This window comes from Colletotrichum gloeosporioides (assembly GCF_011800055.1).
Source record: "Colletotrichum gloeosporioides strain Lc1 chromosome Unknown consensus_28, whole genome shotgun sequence".
In the NCBI taxonomy this organism is placed as follows: Eukaryota; Fungi; Ascomycota; class Sordariomycetes; order Glomerellales; family Glomerellaceae; genus Colletotrichum; species Colletotrichum gloeosporioides.
Window position 1 is genome coordinate 147181 of NW_025544673.1, and position 21241 is coordinate 168421.

The window sequence follows — 21241 nt, forward strand, 5'->3', positions numbered from 1 at the left end:
GCTCGCAAGCACAGCAGCCCAGGAGTTCATCCCTCGCCAAAAGTTCCAAGCAGGATTCTGACATCCGGTCGGCCCTGCAGCTATCCTTTTACGCCTAAAATAATGTCTAGTTAGATAATCAGTTTGGCCCAGCACACAAGCCGGAGTTTCATTCAAGCCCGCCATGGCCGAAAGTGATCACAGGCGGATCCCTTACTCCCTGCACCCAGTCCCTGAGGTCGAGGAAAGCCATCTTTCCAACTCACAAACAGGTCGCGACAACAGACCCTCGCCACCTGGATTTCTCCTTTCGTCTCCCATCTTCCGCCGAGATGGCTATCGGCCAATGCCCTCTGGCTCTATTGACCTTTCATCTTTAGACGGTGTTACTGAAAACCAGCACGTGGCTCGACCCGACACCTCCTACAGTCAAGAAAGCGACCCTCTCGGTATTTCAGTAAAGGGGATCGCAAAACGTGTGTCCTTCACACGCGTACCTGTTGGCTCTAAAAGCAGCTCACCCGCTACGCCTCGTTTCAACAACGGATCTCACGGCTCGCCAGAGTCTGGAACTACATCGCCTCGAGCAGAGTCTGGACCTGCATCACTTGCTCAGAACCCAGATCAGGACCTCGTCTCGCCTCTGGAGGAAACGCCAGTCACATCGCCAAACTCTTTGAGAACAGCTACACGCATGGGAAAGTCGACAATGCCTTGGGACGATCCGCCTAGAGATGACGGTTCGTGGGATCCGTCATCTCGGGATGAAATTGATTTGGGACGCGTAAACCCAAGCAAAGACGGACATCGACAAGATGCGACATCAGTGGGATCAGACAGGGGCAACAGCGCGCAAATGCGCAACGATCACGACGCAGAAAATAACGATTCTCATGACGACGATGAGACCTTTTACAAGAGATACAGTAAGGCTGTTATGGTCTCCTAAACTCTGCTTTCACAGCCACTAATACGATACGCAGGCCATGTGCCACATTATTGCGACTCACGGAAGGACGTTCACAGAAGAAGAGCGAATTGGCTCTCCATCTCGATTATAGCACTTTCAATTTACTCAACAGGCCTCAGCTGTCTATGGTTTGTCGTCGCCGTGGTGCAACCACGATGGGGACCGACAATCTCATCCAGTGGCGGCATCGCCCCTTCAACGGCCACCATGGTCTGCGCAATGTTCGCGAAGACGATTGAAATATCTTTCGTGACGGTCTTCGTGGCCTTCATTGGTCAGGTTTTGACACGTCGGTCATTCGTCAAGTCGTCCAAGGGGATGACCTTGGCCGAGATGACGATGAGAAACTGGGTCATTGTGAGTACCTCAGCCATCTGTATTCTCCCGACAAATCTAACGTGACGTAGCAACCCGGGTTCATGTTGACGCATTGGGAAACCCTTCCCTACGCCGCAGTCACATTCCTCGGAGCGGTCTCCCTTATCGCGACCATCGCGTCGACGTTCTACACCACCGCGTCTGACGTCATGGTTTCACCCAAGCTGAAATACGGCGGCTGGGAGAGCAAGGCGTTGAATGGTTACGTTTTATCTTCTTACGCAAACACTTTTGCTACGCAGGATAGCTGCCCGACACCCCTGCGCAAAGAAGATCCAAACGGACCGGAGTTTGCTGCCAGATCGTGCTTGGACATTCAGTATGCCGGGCAATGTGAGCTTATCCCTTCCGTGGAAGACTCGATGCTAACCCACAAGGAGCCTATCGGAACTTGGTATCTTTCTTGACAGTGTGGGACGAGATTAAACATAATGGTACGGGCGCCTCTTTGGACATGTCTCATCGGCCTGTGGGAACCACGCTGTTGTACGACAACACGACTTTAACTACGACCTGGGTCAAAACGGAATACAGCAATGTAACTCGCCAGTTCGAGGAGAAGGGGCGGATCATTCACAATGTAACCCTTGCAATGCCCCATCCCGGTAAGTACTGCGAAAGTCTGAGGTGCTCAAGGCTTTACTAAGAAAGCTCGCTCAGGTGTATATGATGCCGCAACAAACCCCGTGAATAAGATCTTCCAACCCAACGATCTTTCAGGTGTTGGAGAGTATGCTATTAGAGCGAGCGTCGTCTCCCCTGTCATCAATGTTATGTGCGTTAATATGAACGAGGAGGAACTGGCTCCTCTTATCTATACGAAATGGGACAATAGCCAAACAAATGCAACCGGAGTTGGCAACCAGACTACCGGTTGGGCCGGTTGGGAGGCAGAGGTGCCTCACCCCGAGGAAGATGAGTGGCTCAACCGAACAACGGTCGATGACATTTTCCACTGGGGGCCAACATACGGACGTCGGCCGCCCGTGTTCCAGCTTGTACGTGTCTATGATGCTGATATAGTAGTTTATTGCTAACATGCCGAACAGTATCCTGCAGACTTCAACATGATTACCAACACTACGGTATGGATGAGCTGCCGATGGAAGTGTGAGAGCGTTTACTGACTTGCACTAGGTGTATCAAGGAGATGCCATTTACCTTCTGGCCAAATCGGCTTCCATCACCAACTACACGCTTTGTGAGATGCGTTCCTGGGTCACGCCGAACTGCTCGACTCATTTCAACATCTCTGGCACCGCTGGTTCACATATGCAGGCTCACTGCGAAGATCCCGATGACCCAGACAGATACGACCGTTCCGTGCCTGAGGTCACGCCTGAAAAGCCTGATGGCGATTGGAAGGTATGTAGTGCTCAACATGGGGGTTCTCTGGGTTGAATGCTCACTTTACCAGAACATCGCAGATCAATGGCGACTCTCGATGGATATCAACGGCGGAACGGTGAACAATAACGCCTCCAACGCGCGAACACTCACGCAATTCATTCTAGAACAGGGCAAGCTCAACCCGCTGCTTCCCTCCATGGCCGAAGCGCTCGCCGTCTTCGCCTCATCGACTTTGGTCATCGGCAGTTTAGGGACGCCCTTCATCCATTACTGGGACTACGAAACGATGCAGCTGGGAGAACCAGGTGCTCTCGCTACGTTTAACGCCACGATCCGCACGCAGGAGTACACCTCTTCACATGAGTACGAATGGCAAAACATATTCTATCTGGCTCTGGTCCTTGTTTTGCTCATCAACATCTTCTGTCTGGGCTACTTTCTCTCACGCTCGGGTCTGGTCACCGACTACACAGAACCACAGAATCTCTTTGCGCTGGCTGTCAACTCGCCGCCGAGCGAGCAACTCAAGGGCAGCTGCGGCGGCGGTCCCATCAAGGCCGACTTCGTGGTACCCTGGAAAGTGGCTTACGCCAAAGGGCCAAACCACTACTTCTTCGAGGAAGCCAACGGGCAGACTTGGCGTAAGAAGCAAGACGCCTCGGCCGACACGGAATACCAGCGCGCTAGGGAGCGGAGCAGTTACAAGAGGCTCAGCACAAGCCGCACGTGGTTTTAATGGCCATCTGCCCTGTTCGCACAGGAGGCTAAGAGAGACATGGTGTTTTGATAAAAGATAGACAGCGAGCGCGGCTCGGACGTTGGTACTATTGTTTGGAGTTTCAAAAGATACCAGTTGGTTCACGCAGTGCGGCAGCAACCACACCATCACCATTGCTTGAACGGGAAGATGATGATATGTGCTCATAGTCTCAGTTATTCAACCGTCGCCTCCTTTTCTTGGCGTTTGGTATTTATTCTTGGGACGTCGACCGTTGGCCGGGCCTGTGCAGTCGAGGTTTTGCATGAAGACAACGAGGGCGGCATGAATCGCCGCTCTCCAACAAGGTGATACCTAGGAGAAAAGCTGTCCGAGGAGTGAGGCAGTGCAACCTCCAACTCGATCATTCACCCAACCTGGCCGGCCATGTGGCCAACTGGCTCGAAAGCCGCATCCACCTACCCACCCTTCCGCCCCGTTCCCGAGATGTGCTGGCCTCGAGACATACCGTGGTGTAGTAGGTCAACTGCCATGTCTCCAGATGACCCCCTCCCCTTTTGGTAGGCTTAGATCATCATCGTCAACCTCGCGCCCTAGCCCGTCAAAGTACACTACCGCTGCATACCTCTGCATTTTTGTCTCACTCTAGGCTTGCATTGGCGTAGTGCAGCGCCTGGGGGACAAGCCACAGCATCCCGCAATTCATCTCCCCGCCAAGCTAACAGGATCCTTGGGGTCAAACTCAAAATTGCGGGAAGCACATACCGGTGCGACTCGACTTCCCAAGAACAAGTCACGGCCAACCCATCCATCCCCCCTTCACGTTTTCAGCAACAACCTTTTGCAGTCTCGTCCGCACTGAGGTCAATTCTTGCCAAACTTCTTCTTTTTTTGATTTCTTGGCATCAAGCCTCGCTCCCGCCTCATCGCCCAGCTACGTCTATTCTGCCCACCTTACCTACACGGAGAGAGGTACATGCCCAAGACGACTGACGAGACGAGAGGGTGGCTCTGACTGTCGATCACCCTCATCTGGTTCTTGTTGCACCGCTCGCCCTTCACTTCCAACACTTCCGCTCCAGCATCTCCACACTCAAATCTGTCAACAATTGTGCCTTGCGTGTCTTGGCACTTCGCATCGGCGGTCGGCATTGGCATTGGCATCCAATCTCGCTACCCTCCAATCAATAGGCCCCCCAAACCGCCAGCCCAGCTTGATCACGGGAGGCCGGAGACGGGGTTTGTTCGATTTTTGTCACCTGCTCTGCCATACAAACACCCGCGCAAGCCGCATTCAATTACTGGCTCCCTTCCGTCAAACGGCGCAGAGAAAAAGAGGGGGAAACATACGAACCGCTTCTCGGCAAACCCTCCCTTCAACCACATTATTAAGGAATGCAAAGAAAATCGGCTATCAAATCACCACATGCGCCCACTCTCGGCTGGCCCTCGAATTTGAGAACACCCCACAGGTGATTTGCCCAGTACGAGCACGAACGGTCCAAGTTACCACGGAAACCCGCCATAGACGTACAGACTCAAGTCGAGGTGTGGTCACGACAAACACTTCATATTCACAATGCGTACGTTCATACTCATCCTTACAACACTGCTTTTCCTTCTCGACACGACATCCCCAGGGATCCCGACACTTGTTCTGACTGACTCCTCCAGCTTACTACGCAAGGACCAAGGGCCGGACTCAAGAGATCCCACCCGACGGCAGCCGGTCACCCCTCCCGGTCTCCGGCGCCCGGTCACCGCTTCCGCCTCGGACACCCGTCAGTAAGTCCGCTCTACCTCATATAGCTTTACCCCACTCAACGCCTCCATCTCGGACCCGGTCATCCACTCTTCTCCTCCACCGTCTCCACGTTCTCCGTGCCATCTCATTCTCATCTTTTCATCCGGTTGCCCTTCATCACAGATGGATTTAACTAACCCACTGCCCAGATGGCCGCCTTTCATCGCGCTCACTGCCAGACCTCAGCGCCGACGTCCGCGCCGCGCTCTCAGCCCCTAAGCACGATGACGTTACGTATCAGCATAGCTTCTGGACCCGCTGCCGTTGCTGCCGGACTGGCCGGAGTCCTCTCGCTCTGATTCGAAGGATCATCATCGTGCCTCTCGCGGACCTGCTCGTGCTTGCTGAAGACGTAGCAGAGTCCGTGCCACCGGTTGTACCTGCACTAGTGGCCTGCATCTTCTTGCTTGCCATATTACCGCTAATGATCGCATGGGACGTGGTTTGATGGAGACATCGCATCGGATTGTCGGTACTGATCCAGTAGTATGTAATGCGAGCATCATGGATGCAGATGATGCAGACTCAGCACCGAAGAGACAGGACTGGGAATGAAGGCTTGCTACGATAGAATGGGACCTGGCGAAGAGGATCGTTTTCTTGGGCGTTCGGTTTGAGCGAGAAGGGATATACATATATGGGTCAACATTTGCCTATTGTACTTTAACTTTTTAGACCACACGGGGCCTCTCAAATACCCTCATAACTAACATCGAGAGGATTCAACAAGCCACCGAAAAACGGCAAGCTCTGGGCATCCGGAGACCACTGCCATATCCGCGCAATCTCTTCCAGCAACTCCCTGTTGACCTTGTCTGATGCTATCTTTCCCTCCTCAGCCTCAAGCTTGGACCTGTACCAGTCACTGATCCATCCCATCTTCTCAACCAGCTCCTCGCACATCCCTCCTCTGCTTTCCGTGTTCTCGTCTTCTATCCATGGGTAAGTCGCGCCAGTCTCTGCGGAGAATTTCTCCATCCTTTCCCGTCCTGCATCCACTGTCCTCCGAAACAAGCAGGCCATCCGCTCCGTCACGTCGAGAAAGTCGAGGGATGCCCTGGCAGATTCCAAATCCCACCCTTCGACCTCGAGAACCAGCAGTCTCGTCGTGACCGTCACCACCGTCTGCGCGTGGCTGATGCTGGCCGAGGTGCGGTAGAGGAACTGCTCCGGGGGCAGCGTCGTGAGGGACTCGTAGTACGCCCTCGCGGCCGCCAGACAGTCCAGGAGACAGGTGGTGCGGTGCAGCGGGGTCGACGTCGCGGCCTTGATTGCCGGCTCGTACAGCTGCACGAGGACGGAGTTGTACTGCATCCACAGATATGCTGGCAAAGGAAAACCATCAGCGTTGCGCAGCGGCACAAAAGAAAGATCAAGAACTTACCGAAGTAGGGGTCTCGGGGGTCAATCTCCTCCGCGACGCGGTCCACCTCCCTCCTGATGGCGACGGCCTGCGCCTCAAACAGCGTCGCATACGACTCCCCCGTGGCGCGGTTCGCAAACGACCCGAACACCTCGGCGATGCGCCCGGAGATCTGCATGAAGCGCACCATCCTCACGCCCAGCGCGTCCTCGGGCGAGCCCGACCTCGCGAGCTGCTCGCAGCAGATGTCGACGTACAGGCCGCCGCCGCTACCGCCGCCGTTCTGCTGCAGCAGCGGGTTGCGGCGGGCGAACTGGTTCGAGTTGACCGTGACGACGTAGAAGAGGCCGAGGAACGCGCGCTGCTCCTCGGGGGTGTGGTGCTGGATCATGGAGGCGGCCATCCTGGACGCGAAGCAGTCGTCCGGCTGCGCCGTGCTGGCGGCGGTCCCCGTGGATGACAGAACGGAGAGGGGGATGCGGGTGATGCCGATGCTGTGGGCGTAGCCGAGGGCCAGGTAGACCAGGCGGGTGATTTGCTTGTCGTAAAAGTACTTGATGTCGGCCCTTTTTGTCGTTTGTTAGTTTCTTGGAATGTACAAGAGAGGAGCAGGGGTTACTCACCACATCACGATGACTAGAATACCCTGCAAAAGGTCCAGCGTCTCTTCGGTCTCGAGCAGCATGCGATGGCCGAGGTACGCCAGCACCTCGCTACGTATGCCGGCGATGCGGGGACGCGGGAGCGGCGCGGCTGCCAGCATGACGGCTCGGAAGAGAAACGGCTTCTCGCGAAGGAGGTCTTGCGGGCTCTTCTGGCGGTCTATGATGACGAATGGGAAGTTTGGCGTGAATTTGTCGCGGAAATCGTTGAGGATGAAGCTTGCTTGGGCCCATGTGAAGCCCAATGGAGGCGCGTACGGGTCATGTAGGCCTTCCTGACCGGCTGGGTAGAGATGACTGGCATCCAAGGTATGTTGTCTGCCGGTGGTATCATGGTTGCCTCTGTCTTTTACAGAGCTTTGTGGTGAGCTTGAGTTGGACGTTGAGCTGCCCGAAGATGAGGCCGATATGCTATTTGGCTTGTCCGTTGTTCTGAGAGAAGCGATCTGTTGCTCGAGAGAGGCGACACGACTGGGGCATTGTAAGCCTGTGATCTCCAACAAGTCATCCTTGTGGAAGACAACTCACTTCACCAACGGCTTAAGCTGTCTTGGCCGTCTCACACCCCGCGTCGTCTTTGCCACACACTCAATCTTGAGACGATCACATCTTGGGTGGCTCAAAGTTAGCCTGGTCATGTTCACCGAGCCTGGATGCAAAAAGACGTACCGGTCACAGAGGTGCTTCCCGGCATTCTCCTCGCGGAAGTTGCAGCGGGCCTTGGCCCTTGTACACGGCACGCAGGCCCGCAGCCGGCGAGGTGGACTCCCGGGTCTCGGGGGTTGATCCATGAAGGCCGACGGGGCTGCTTTTGACTAAGAAATACGGAGCCGTTCTTGCAGTCTGTTGACTTTCTGTCCTGACTGTTTTGATTTGAATTTTCTCAGTACTGTGGTGAATGTCCTCGAGAAAGATGGAGGGTGACCGTATGGGCTGCGGGTTTCCCACTTCGTTAATAGTGCATGATGATGGTCACAGGTGAGAAGTCGACAAGCAAACCTATGCGCGAGAGAATGTCCCTGAACCGCATTTTATAAGGCTAGCCCCTTGACCACAGCACGCGTAAGAGAACACTCTGTCGGCGTCAGCCTGGCTGTGTTGAGGTTCTCGTCGGGCGAATTACGGGTTAACAGAATGGCGCGGGATAACTCAAAGTGCCCAGGGATAAAGCGAGATAGTATTTCCATGACGAGCACGTTGGTGCGCTATCTTTTACAATCCCGGCGACCTGGAATGTAAGCAGTCTTTCTTCGCCGTGTGGCTTGGGAGAGACGGACCAAAAAAGCGCCCCCAGTCCGGGAATATGTACAAAAGTCCCAAACTGCAAAAAAGGCGTCGCCGCAGAACGTCGAGGGTGATGTGTGTTTGAACAGACTCTTTTCAGACGAGCAGTTCGTGTAATAAGCACCTAGTGGCCAGTGCCAAGGCTTTTAGTCTGAATTCCGAGGACGGGTCTGTTCGCCAGGGCTAAACCGGTTCGCTCATGCCAAAGTCGTGCCATCTGATGTCCGAGTTTGATTGCAGCTTACGCTGGCAAAACAAAACAAATGGGGCCACTTTTTGTGTCCGTTTTATTTTCCTGCGGATAAGAGATAAGAGGGAAAAGGCGCAAGGCTCTCAATGCGAGACATTGTCTCAGGAAAGCACATGTTCTCGGATGGCCAAGTGGCACACATTGCTCATCAGCTTCCCGATTGCGGTTTGGATTGCAGCAAGTTTGATTGCCAACGATGAAATAGGTATCATTAAGAAAACAAAAAAAGGGCTCATAATATCCTTTGCGGCGTCTTGAGTTGACATATGGCCGCTCCCACGTATTATCCGGCCAGTCGTCCCTTCATGCCGGTATATACAGCCTCTGGACATTTCCTCGTAACCACGTCTCTCGTGAGACTCCAATCCTGTCGTCGTTGACCGGGTCGAGAATCAAAGTCGATAGATGGGATGGTGGATGATCCGCGAGTGTAGTGATGAATGGTGCTGGGATCTTCGTGCCCGTTCCAGCAGCAGCCCTCATGTGTAATTCGTGATTGTTGTCATTAGAGGGCCGCCGTTCTCGACTTCAATAGTCCATAATGAAGCCGTCCATTACTTCCTCCAACGCACCTCATGCTCCCTGCCTTGGTGTAGTAGCGGCGACGCTCAAGCGGCAGCCTTTGCGGCCTTGCGCCTGGAGATGCAGCGGGAGATCAAGAGGCCGGCGATACCGCAAGCGACAATGAAGACGATGCAGAAGACGACGATGACACCGGCCTCCTGAGAGGCCCAGTTCTCGCGCTTGGCGAGCTGGTGGACAGCATCGCGGGCGACAATGGAGTTGATGGCGGGCATTGTGACTGAGTTTGGGGGTAGAGTCGGCTGGAGAAAAGAAGAATTGTCAGCGGGAGAGTGAGGAGAAGAGAAACAGCGGCGGCCAAAACAAAGACGGCGAATGGTGCTGAGCGTGTGAAATATGTATGAGTGAGCTCGCTCGTGGCGAATGCAACTACAAGCTGCTAGAGTAGCATCAGGCCGAAAAAACAAATCGATTGGGACGGCAAAGCTTGTCCCATTGAGGTATTTTATGGAGACGACCGTCCGAGGTCTTAGAATGCGGACCCTTGAAGCTCGGTGTCCATCGTCATTACCGGGGTATCCGGCGTTCGGCTGGCCGACAAATGTCCGGTCTTGTTTCCCACGATCTGGCCCAGCGCGCCGGGCGCAAAGCACGGGAGCAGGCCTTGACGGGTGAGGAGCGGCGCCGGGTTTGAATGAGGGGTCCGGAGAAGTGTTTCGCATGCTAATTGGAACTCGAGAAGGGGAGAATTACCTTTGATTCAGAGAGTTTTGCGTCGAGTGACAGAACAGAGGTGGGGAAACGAGACGGGGTGGTTCGATCGCAGTCACTGGGGGGAGACTAGCTAGGCGTCGCAGGGCGCGCACTTTGTCAGCAAGGTAAGGAAACAAAAACTGGGGTGAATCTTGGCATCCGATGCTCACGTTGGGCGAACAACACGCGACGATGAGGGGGGCTGGAATTGACCGTCGCACGAAAGAATCGGTGTCAATTGAGGGGATTGATCGTCGAGTGAGTTGGAGGAGGGAAAGAAGAGCGCGAGCAGGAGGTTAGGTCAACAGAGGGCGGGTGAGGAGGTAAATAGCTGCTCAAATAGTGGCCGGATGGGCAGGCGCGAGTGACGGTGATTCGACATGGCCGGATACAGCGACAACATACTTTTCCCTCGGCGCAATGGCGAGAACGACAGAGGACAGGAGGTACTCGTTACTACGCAGTACATCTGCGGTAAGTGTGAGAGGGTTAGGCCATCAGGCAGGTAGGTAGGATCCGGTGGTAGCGTTATGTCACAGGAAGCGGCGCCAAGGGCAGCAGAAAGCTTGTCTCCAAGGATGCCGGGAAGACGGCAGGGTCAGTCGTCGCGAAAGGCAACCGCTGTGGGGGCATCGCCAGGGACGGCAAGGCGCACAGAACACACTGGCAGGGTAGGTAGGTACCTACTAGGTTGCTCCTGCCTTCCTGTCCGTACCTTACCTGACTACCTTGCCTTACCTTGCCTACCTTGGCTGCCTACCTACCAACGGCACCTTCCCTCCTTCCTACGCACATTGTAATACAGGTACCAGCAACCTTTTCCTTCTTCCCACTTGCGCGAATTTCCACTACACCGGTGTTGCTCTCGTGAGTCGTGGAGGGATCAGCTTTGCCCAACACGTCCTGCCTGGCAGACTGCAGAGATTGGGCGATTGGATGACATGGGCATCTCTAATGGGGCCGGCACCGCGATGGGGCCCCAGCACACCCGGCCTCAGTTTTCCAGTGGGTTCGCAGGCCAGTGGTTCTTCACACTCAACTCGCCGGGTCTTGCCCTGGGGCAGGCAAGGGAAAAGCACCGCTCTACCTCGTGGTTGTAGGGAATTCGGCTGCATTCGACAAGTATCACAGTCCCAGGTGCTAAGGGCGATAGATACCAGTAGCCTGCTAGCGTCCTTGTCGACTTCTTGTCAGACCGTCCCGGCTCTTGTCGCCCACGGCCCGTGTTAGTCGTTAGTCGCTCTCGTTACTTGCTAGCTCGTCTGCTGTTAGTGATCATCTTACACGGAACAACAAATGTTCTGCAAGTCCTTGCCGACACAGGGCGGAATTGACTCCAATGGGATTGGCAACGGGATGGGCCCGACAGGACGCAGAAAGAAAACAACCTTGGAAGATTTCTGGCTCCATTATCCCTCGCCTTGCCCGACGCCACGGGGGAGATTTCTCGGGGACACCTCCAACACGCCCCGGCTTCTTTGTGACCGTACCTCGCCTCGCAGTTGCCTCACCATCTCTCTGTGTTCTTTGTGACGGCCCTGGTCTGCCTCTGTAAGCGACATTTGATGACAATATCTTTACAAGTACCTAACCGACCGATTTGCCGCTCCCAGGACGCCCTGCTCCCGCTGCCGACACCTCCCACTTACCTTAGTAACTACAGTCCCGTCTTACCCTCTTCACACCCGCTCATCGCCTTGCGTTGTTTATTTCTCTGTACCTACCAGGCAGGGCCAGCCCAGGCGTCGCCGACTCGAGCTGGCCTTTCACACGCTTGGCGTTTTCCTGACTTCACTTGGCTAATCATCAGCCACCTGTGCGAGGCGAGTAGGTAGGTAGCTTCACCCAGGGCTCCAGAGAGCTCTGCAAATGCCGCATCATCTCTACTCTGGTTGGTCGGTCTTGGTTCTTAATAACTGCGCCCGGCCAAGCTGCTGCGGATGGATTGGCAAAACGTTGGCAGACCTGAGTAGCTGAGATGCGCTCTCATTGCCAAGAATCGCTTGATTCAGTCAATTGCCCAGACCTCGGCCAAGCATCAAGAGCTGCTAGCCCGCGGGGTCATACCAGCCAGGCAATTGGGAGCGCAAATCCAGTCGTGAATAACTGGATAATAATAAAATAAAACAAAATAAAATAAAAATTCAATAACACACAAACAAAGTAGGGGCCACCAACAGTAAACAGACCGGGAGTGGAGGTCCCGCAGCGCTTCTTGCTGTCCCCATCGCATCGTAGCCCGTCACATCGGATCGGGGTTCGCGCCCACCCAGGGCCGATGGTTGGCCTGTCTCTGTCAAGGTCAACCGTCTGGCCTGACCTGATGACCGTCCATCTTTTCTTTCTTCAAACGCGCGCCGTTGCCTCGCAGGGTCACAGCGTCGCTTTCTTGTGTCCCACAGCCAAGCGCTGATTTGATAACAAAAACCTCATAGCAGAGTCCAGCTCGGAGCCCCATACACCGCTTCACGCCCGGCGCCCTTTCCGCATGGTAAGCCCCAGGTCGAGGTGAGGTAAGGCCGGGTACACTGGGGCGGGTGGCAGACCGAATCCCTCCGCCCGTTCCGATGGCCCAGTTTGAAGTTTTTTCTTCTTTTTACTTTGGAGTTCTTGTCGTTGCCATTGCGGATTCAGCCCGGCTTCGTTATTAGAGCACCCGGGGCTGCACGCTAAGGTAGCCCGCTCTTATGTCCGGTCTTTGCCCGTTCCTAGCCCAAACAAAAACGGTACCGTCTCGGCGTCTTCTTCGGCGGCCAGCCACCACGATTACTCCAAACTTTTTGGACTTCCTCATGCCAGTTATGACTTATGTAATCTCAAGCTAATAAGACGCCGGAGAATCAGATCATTCATCGTCGTCTGGCGGGAAGGATCCACTGATGAAGGCCTATGACGACATGCTCAGGTAACCGCTGGTCATTCTTATCTCCTTATCACCGCTACGGAACACCAAGTTGGGGAATCGCAGCATGGGTTGAGACGAACCAATCACCACCTCGCGCCTGTGTCGGCCGAGGAGTTGCTTCCGCCGATCCAAGTGGATTGTCGGACGCGGCCGCCTGAGCTTCAGAGCTCACGCGCCTGGGTGCTGACACACTCAGGCGACCAAAGACATCACGGGGGCCTCGTCAGCACCAGAAGCTTGTTAGAGCAGTCGCTTTTCACTCCTCATTTCATGGTATTCACAGAGTAACTGCTCCTGTTGCGCTGGTGGCATCTGTCTTGGCTGGGCCTGCGATCTGAGCCGACTCATTTTCATCAAAGTCCAGAACTTCGGTTCAACTTCCCCGCATCATGACGGTCCTCAGTCATTTGAAACGAGTCCATCAACACAATGTCGCGACTCTGCGCCGCCAACCCGCCGCCGAAATATCTGGCGCTCTGGGCGACCTGGGAACTTTGCTTCCCTTGATGATTGCACTTGCCGTGCAACGTTCCATCTATCTTGACAGCACCTTGGTGTTTACTGGCATTTTCAATGTCGTGACTGGTGCTGCTTTCGGCATCCCGCTGCCGGTACAACCGATGAAGGTCCGACGCCCCATCTCTGCTTTAACGAGATAACTAACCTGACTATCCCAGGCCATTGCTGCTGCCGCGATTTCTAGAAGCGAGGACAGCGGCATCAGAATTGTCATGGCTGCTGGTCAGTGGGTCAGTCTGGCGGTTTTGATCATGAGTCTCACTGGTCTTCTTCGCTGGGTTACACGAAATGTTCCCGTCCCGGTAGTCAAGGGTATTCAGCTTGGTGCTGGCCTTTCTCTCGTAATGGCCGCCGGTTCAGGCTTGCTTCGAGACTTGCACTGGACTCATCCTGTTCTGGACAACAGGCTCTGGGCCCTGGCTGCTTTCTTGGTGCTCATCTTCACACAGGGACTTCCCCGCTTTCCCTACGCCCTTTACATATTCCTCTTGTCGCTCGTCTTTGCGTTCATTTCCATCCTGAACGCCGATCACCACGAGCCGCACAACCTGCCATGGTTCCACGTCTGGGTTCCGCAATTGCTGCACTGGAACTTCAATTGGTTCAAGTATAAGCCCATCACGATGGCCATCGGCCAGCTGCCTCTTACCACACTCAACTCTGTCATTGCTGTCAGCGCCCTCGCTGCCGACTTGCTCCCTGATATGTCTACTCCGACTGTCACCGGCATGGGTATCAGCGTTGGAATCATGAACTTGGTAGGTACATGGTTTGGTGCTATGCCAGTCTGCCACGGCGCCGGAGGCCTAGCTGCCCAGTACCGATTCGGCGCGCGCAGCGGTGCCAGCGTCATCATCCTAGGCCTTTTCAAGATTATCTTGGGCGTCGTCTTTGGCGGGACTCTTCTCGACTTGCTGTCGCATTACCCCAAGAGCTTGCTTGGTGTCATGGTCATCGCCGCCGGTCTCGAGCTTGCCAAGGTCGGCCACAGCTTGAACCACGGTGCCTCTGACCTGTGGGAGAGTTCCGCTGGCAACAACGACGGTGGCCTTCTCAGACAACACCGCTCGCTGTCTGACGATGAGAGGGCTGAGAGATGGACCGTCATGCTGATGACCACGGCGGGACTTCTTGCCTTCAGGAATGATGCTATCGGGTTCATCGCGGGTATGTTGTGCTTCTGGGCCTACAGAGCTTCGGAGAGAACTGCGCGCTGGTGGCAGTCTAAGCGACCCCTTTTCGGGGAGCGAGAGCCACTTCTGCGTTAAAACGGCCAGATTGTGATGTCTTGCATTGAGGAGCCAGGGCCTTGGTTCCTGGAAAACCAAAGTAAATGTATTTATGAACTGGAATCGCTGCAAGGATCCCTCACCAGTGACTGGAGAGGGGTCATCCATCAATTCCTCAGGTTCATCTCATTTGCAAGTGCTTTTAAACTGCGTTTTGGGTACCTATGTTATTGGTATCTTGGAACTTACCAACGTAAATCTGACTTCAGCCACACGTTCCAAGTTGTTGAGGTTCACTAGACTTGATTCAAAATGGTCCTTGTTGGGAAACCTTCTGACAGCGATGACCTGCTATGGCCAGACCATCGATATGTTCACCACTGCCTCCGTAAGTAGCAAACTTCTGAGGACGGGAGAGTACTGAAAGTCGCAAGTTTCGGGGTCATGCAGAGACTGATGCACTTAAAGAGAAAAAAAATCCATCCAAAATGCACCACCTAAGGTGAAAAGATACCATAGGTACCCTCAGAATGTTTGCTTGCAGATATGTTGCTCAAAGCAGCAGTTTGCATATGTAGTACCCAAAGCAGGGAGTCCACAAAGGTGAGGGAGCATTCACCGGTAGGCCAGATTATCATTGGACGCTGACCGGGGAAGTGGAAACCGGATTTGGATCTACGCAGGGTGATGGCCACGAGGTCTGCCTGTGAGCAGTCTCTTGGGAGCGTGGACCTTGCTGATAGGTACTGAGAGGCAATTCGGACCTTGACCGAATTGCATCGTGGGATTCAGTCCCTTCACCGCAACGTTGGAAAGATGACTCAGCCGAGCTTCAATGATGAGAAAAGACCAGGAAAGATAGATTCCTTGGGCTATTGATCGGTTCCTACCTGTATCGTCTCAAAGTGAACTGCCCAATTGTGTTTAGGTAATTGCCTCGGGAAGATGGCTTCGTTTGGGAAGTCGCAAGCACCTTTGCGCTTTCCTCCGGTCATGGTTTGGTCCTGAGAAGGCAGGCAGCGACGGGGACTGCACCGGTGACTGGCGTCTGGCCTTGTCTCTTTCAAGGGAACGAGCGTGGGCCCGTGCTTTCCCAGCGCGGGGTTGACCAATAGGCCAGGAGATTCACCGAAGTCAGCCAATCAAAAAGGCACCCTTTCTCCACCGACCCTGTCAATCGGCAGGAAGGAGTCTCGCAGCCCGATTTTTTTGGGATCTCGCATTGTCCGCAGTCGCCTCAGGTCCAACCTTGTCGCAACAGACCAAATCGCCTTCAGAGGCTTGCCGAAGACGAAGGAGCTGGTCTGTCCGCTTGCAGAGCAGCGATGACTTCGTCCAACGCCGGCCAGAACGGCCAGGCGCCCGTGCCGACCACGCCGCCCCCAAAGAACAAGACGTCGCCAGCCTCCGCTCGACACAACCCCGACGACAACAACGCGACCAAGACCGACCAGCCGCGCGCCGATGCATCCACCGCCGCTGAGAACACCAAGAACGACACGTCTACCAACCGTCACACCACTCCTGTCGCCGTCGATACCGTCATGACCGATGCCGACGCCGCGACCACCGCGATTACGACCGCCCTCCCCGCAGCATCGCAGCCCGCTCCAGCCGCCCCGATGGATGCCGATCCCTTCAACTCCTCCTTCCCCCATACCCCAATGCCCAATATGGACCACGCCTACATGATGATGGCTCTCGCGCATATGGCAAACAACCAGATACCCAACCAGATGTCGCCTCCTCCCACTGTCACGCCAGCCCAGGTCACGCTTCCGACCATGAGCAACGGCAACGACCCGCTCGTCGCAAGCACTCAGAACCTCGCGGCAGCCACACAAGGCCTGGAGTCCTTTGCGCGAATAGAATTCGCCGACAGTGTCTTCCAGATGACCACTTACGCCGTCATCATCGGTCGTGATCAAAAGGCCATGATCCAGGCGCGAAGGGACGAGAAGCGCAATGCCGAACATCGGAGAAGAGTTGAGGAGTACGAAGCACTAGGACTGCCGCCCCCCTCTCCCGTCAGAAATGACCGAATCAAGTTCAGCAAATCGTACGTCAGTGAAGAAGGAGGCATGTTGGGACCCGAGTCCGACAGTGAGGAATCCGGACGGCCAGCAAAGCGACGCAAGACCACTAGTACTGGATCGTCGCAAAGACCCGAAGAGGAAGAAGCACAGGAGAACCTCATATCCAACAGACAGTACGTATCACATACACCGGGCGCCGCTGCTGTTGACCTCGCGTCTCTGCGGCCCTCTCCTCACCACGTTCCGCTGGTCGGCATTCATTCACCCGGACCCGACATTGCGACCAAGACCAAGGCCATTTCAAGAGAACATCTCAAGATCCAGTTCAACCGTGCTGAGTGCGTGTTTGAGGCTATTCCATTACACAAGAATGGTTTCTTTTGTGAAGATGTTCACCACAAAGACGGAGTTGTCGTGCTTCGGAGCGGCGCCCACTTGCAGATCAAGGATGTCGACTTTCGATTCGTCATCAATGGTGTCCCTGAAGGCCGCACTGGCGCGGAAGACTTCGCAGAAGATAAGGACAATGTGAAGAAGAGCGGCAGAGCCCAAGGTGGCAAAGAGATGAGCTTCGAGTTTGAAGCCTCACATGGAAATGGCGAGCTGAATGACTCAAGCGACTCGTCGCTCAGTCCCCCAGCACCGTCCGAAGATGAAGAATCAGATGTCGACGCCGAGGCAGAGGATGCGGACGTCGATGCAGAAGCTGAGGCCGATGCAGAAGCCGAAGCAGATGCTGAAGCTGAGGCCGAGGCCGAGGCCGAAGACGAAGCCCTCGCAGAAGCAGATGCTCAGGCTGACGAGGAAGAGGAGGAAGTGGAAGACGTTGAGCCTAGCACAGAAGTTAAGGCAGAGGAGCCTGAATTGGGCCACTCATTACAGCAGCCATTACCACTGCTCATTCCAAAGAAAAGGGGGCCTGGCAGACCGCCAAAGAACGGTTTCATGTCCAAGCGCGAGCAACGGTTGCTTAAGAAGCAACAGCAAGAGATGGCCAAGAAGACGCTACCACAACCACCTCCCGGTGAGCCTCCAATCAAGAGGAAGGTCGGACGTCCAAGAAAGCATCCGCTTCCGGAAGAAGGGGGTGACCGACCAGAGAAGCGCAAATACAAGCCACGGAAGCCGAAGGGTGAAGACGGCGCAGAGGGATCAGACGCAGAGCGACGGGCCAAAGAGAAGAAGGAGAAGAAGGTCCGGCCGAAGTCGCCTCCCTTGGAGCTCAAGATTGAAGACTACACAGAAGAACAGCTTCAGAAGCCCAACAAAAACTACGGAGTTCTCATTGACGAAACTCTGACTGCGGCGGGACCCGACGGTCTTACACTGAAGCAGATCTACAAGCGAATCACGCAAAGATACCCCTGGTTCTACTTCCACACAGAGACCAAAGGTTGGGAATCCAGTGTACGGCACAATCTCATCGGGAACGAGGCATTCAAAAAGGACGACACCACCGGACTCTGGTCGCGTGTGCCTGGTGTAGAACTTGATGCCGGCAAGAAGCGCAAGGCCTCATCGCCGGATCGCTCCATGAGTGCCGGTTATGGCCATTACAACCACCACCCAACGTACGCTCAATACGCCCAGCAGCAGCAACAGCAATATCAGCAGCAGCAGCCTCAGCAGCCGCAACCGCAGCAACCGCAACCCCAACCGCAGCAGCAACAGGCGCACATGCCCCCAGCGTATCAACATCTTCCTCATGCATACCATACGCAGGCATATGCGGGTCAACAAGCGCAAGCTGCTGCTGCTGCTGCCGCCGCTGCTGCGCGAACACCTCAGTACTCTCCTCCAGCAACGACTCCAGCCCCTGGCCAACCAGCGCAACCCCCGGCATCTCAACCTGTTGCGCCTGCAACGCTTCCCGGTTATGGAGCTGCCGCCGCGATTGCCCGACCTCAGGGCGTCGCGGGTAAGCAACCGGCTTACAGCTCACCATATGCTTCGCGACCTCCTCCGACACATCCTGCTGTCAAAGCAGAAAATGGCACCACCCCATCAGCACCGCCAGTCACACAGCCTGCTCCGGCCGTCCCCCCTGGAGCTCAACCACCACCGATACCCGCTGCTACACCGCAGCAAACCCGACCCACACCAACGCCACCAGCACCAGCCGAACCTCGCGCAGTCATCCAACCTCGCCTATTGTCTGCAGTCAACGGCCTCAAAAACGGTTTGATTGACAGCCTGAAGAAAGCGAAGAACCCAAAGGCCGAAACAATCGTCATGTCTGCCCTCAATCGGGTCTTGGGGCTCAAGAGTGCTGCCACAGAGAATCAAGCCATGGAGGACATATGCATGAAGGGCATGCAAAAAATTGTCGACGGCTTCTGTGCCCCAAGCAGCAGCACGCCTGGCTCTGGTGGCACACCACAGCCAAGTGGGTCCAACAGCGTCTTCGACCCTAAAGTCTTCCAGTCCTTGGTTGGGTTCAAGAATGTCTCGTCCAACGCCCTCAAGGTTAGGATAGGAGAGGCCAAGGCTGAGGCAGTCACCCTATCCGCCATCGACCGAGTGCTCGGCCTAGCCGATGCAAGTATCGTGCCCCCACCCGCGGAAGCTACAGCGTCTGGCTCGCCGGCTGCAGGCTTGGATGGGATCGAATCACACCTAATGAACTCGGTGAAGCAGTTACTGCTAGGTCTAAATCAGAAGTTGCATGGAACATAAGTATGAATCTAGCACGAGAGAGAGGAGAGAGGATTTCGCAGCAAGGTCACCTAGGCAGCCCAGGGGCCCTTTGCGTTGTTTCTGGAAGCGAATGATCATGAAATAGCGAAATACGACTACTCATAGCGTAGCTAGGTATTGTCGATTGGGGTTTAGCACAAAATATCTTGAATTGTTTTTACAACATGTTCTACCGTCAGAGAGCCGCGATCTACTTGATGTGCCTCGCCATCACTACTTCTTCGTTACGGAAATCAACGCAATGCATGCCCAGGCTGCCTCCCAAAACGCCATTCATTCCTTCTCCCACATCACGGGATTCGCGGACGTGTCAAAATTACTCCAGTCCCATGCCAGCCATAGCTGCGATGTGCTCGCAATCAACTATACTGGCCGTGTAGCACACCAGACCCGTCATTACACGATTATAGTCTAGCGGGTGAGCTCGTGTAGATGGACGCATGCGAGGAGACACTAGTCATGTTCGATGGCGACCTGCCCATGACTTTTCGTTGTGATTGTTGGGAAGCATCTCCTATCCTGGTTGTAATGTCTTCATCCATGCGGTCCCACCCAGGTCCTGCAAAGTTGGCAGACATCCCGGTCCGGTCGCCCCTTTGATGACCGAAGACCTGTCTTGCGTCGACATCTCCCGGCGTCCAGCCGTCTGCTCTATTGGGTGGGTTATGACGATGGGTCATTGGCCCGGTCGTCGCGGCATAACGGAGTCTATCTCTTAGACGAGGTGGGGGCCTTAGATCTCCCCACGCTGCTCCGTCATCGTTCGGCCTCCAAGAATCTTGTCTGGTTGGGGCTTGTGGGATCGTGGGCAGCGTCTCGAGGAACTTGTAATCGGGGAGCTCTGCGGGACGGTTGTGATCTGACATCTCGAGCGGGGGGTCTTCGTTGAACATCTCCCAAGGGCCACGATATCTCTGCACCTCGCTGCCTTGGGCCTCTGACGGGCCCCAGCCAGCCTCTGGATGGGCTTTGTCATCGGGCGGATCCGGGTACTGCGTGTCGTTCAAGATGATAGTGTCCTCGGAAGACACATCGGAATCTTTGGTGGTTCTTTTCGAGACAGTAAGAAAGCTTCGCTTTGGTTTTGGGGGGTTTGGTCTCGACATCGGTGCCTGGTTCCCGGTCTCTTTTCTATTGTTGCGGACGATGTATATTACGAGAATGATCGTAATGCAGATGAGGGCGAGGCCGCCGAGAACACCTGCGATAATGGCCGCGAGATTCAGACGTGATCCAGAGGTTGACGAGTCTGCTGGGGTCGTGCTTGTCGTTTTAGGAGCTGGTGTAGTACTCGTTGCTGAGGGTATTGATGTTGAGGAAGCGGGCTGGATAGATGAATTAGGAGACTCTGAGGTCGCGGCCGAAGAGGCAGCGTCCTCGCTGGATGGATCTTTCGCAGCAGATGAAGATGAGGATTTCAAAGCACTCGAGGAAACACTTGAACGCCCAGTCGCGGGAATTGTGATGTCTGGGAGTGAAGTCGGTTTGATGGCTACAAGGTTGACTTCGGCTGTAATCCAACAAAATATGTTGAACATTTCGATGTCAATGCCCGAAGTCATGATATTCGTTGCGCAGTAATATTGCTCCTCAGAACTGTGACATTCAAATACTGTTAGCGGCTGAAAGTGCAAGGAAATGATTCAAAATAAAGGAGAACAGTTTCACTGAGAGTCAAAATTACTTGCCATGTAAGAGTCGCAGTGCCCATTCTGCCGCAACCAGTGCTGCAGGCGTGGGAATCGTAGCACATGGCAGGGAAACTGCAGTCATACCCATTGGTGATCGAGGTGTCGCATGAGCCCCATAACCTATCGGTCAT

At 54.8% G+C, this 21241-nt stretch overlaps 7 protein-coding genes across 7 annotated transcripts; 4 read left to right on the forward strand and 3 right to left on the reverse strand.

The window, feature by feature from the left end:
- Positions 1-163: 163 nt before the first annotated feature.
- Positions 164-3413, forward strand: GCG54_00011950 (uncharacterized protein; the record flags this gene model as incomplete). The annotated part of the gene is made up of 9 exons (XM_045411838.1): positions 164-719; positions 780-905; positions 963-1306; positions 1357-1660; positions 1738-1932; positions 1988-2325; positions 2377-2412; positions 2465-2692; positions 2745-3413. 9 exons carry the CDS (start codon positions 164-166, stop codon positions 3411-3413), a joined length of 2796 nt encoding a protein of 931 aa, XP_045266711.1.
- A 1561-nt stretch (positions 3414-4974) lies between these two features.
- Positions 4975-5647, forward strand: GCG54_00011951 (uncharacterized protein; the record flags this gene model as incomplete). Its single annotated transcript, XM_045411839.1, has 3 exons — positions 4975-4978; positions 5070-5180; positions 5349-5647. 3 exons carry the CDS (start codon positions 4975-4977, stop codon positions 5645-5647), a joined length of 414 nt encoding a protein of 137 aa, XP_045266712.1.
- A 242-nt stretch (positions 5648-5889) lies between these two features.
- GCG54_00011952 (uncharacterized protein) lies at positions 5890-8015 on the reverse strand (the record flags this gene model as incomplete). Its single annotated transcript, XM_045411840.1, has 4 exons — positions 5890-6524; positions 6584-7128; positions 7186-7695; positions 7753-8015. 4 exons carry the CDS (start codon positions 8013-8015, stop codon positions 5890-5892), a joined length of 1953 nt encoding a protein of 650 aa, XP_045266713.1.
- Positions 8016-9366: 1351 nt separating this feature from the next.
- Positions 9367-9555, reverse strand: GCG54_00011953 (uncharacterized protein; the record flags this gene model as incomplete). Its single annotated transcript, XM_045411841.1, has 1 exon — positions 9367-9555. One exon carries the CDS (start codon positions 9553-9555, stop codon positions 9367-9369), a length of 189 nt encoding a protein of 62 aa, XP_045266714.1.
- Positions 9556-13327: 3772 nt separating this feature from the next.
- On the forward strand, positions 13328-14725 carry GCG54_00011954 (Molybdate transporter 1; the record flags this gene model as incomplete). Its single annotated transcript, XM_045411842.1, has 2 exons — positions 13328-13564; positions 13616-14725. 2 exons carry the CDS (start codon positions 13328-13330, stop codon positions 14723-14725), a joined length of 1347 nt encoding a protein of 448 aa, XP_045266715.1.
- Positions 14726-16011: 1286 nt separating this feature from the next.
- On the forward strand, positions 16012-19398 carry GCG54_00011955 (uncharacterized protein; the record flags this gene model as incomplete). Its single annotated transcript, XM_045411843.1, has 1 exon — positions 16012-19398. One exon carries the CDS (start codon positions 16012-16014, stop codon positions 19396-19398), a length of 3387 nt encoding a protein of 1128 aa, XP_045266716.1.
- Positions 19399-21034: 1636 nt separating this feature from the next.
- On the reverse strand, positions 21035-21241 carry GCG54_00011956 (uncharacterized protein; the record flags this gene model as incomplete). The annotated part of the gene is made up of 1 exon (XM_045411844.1): positions 21035-21241. One exon carries the CDS (start codon positions 21239-21241, stop codon positions 21035-21037), a length of 207 nt encoding a protein of 68 aa, XP_045266717.1.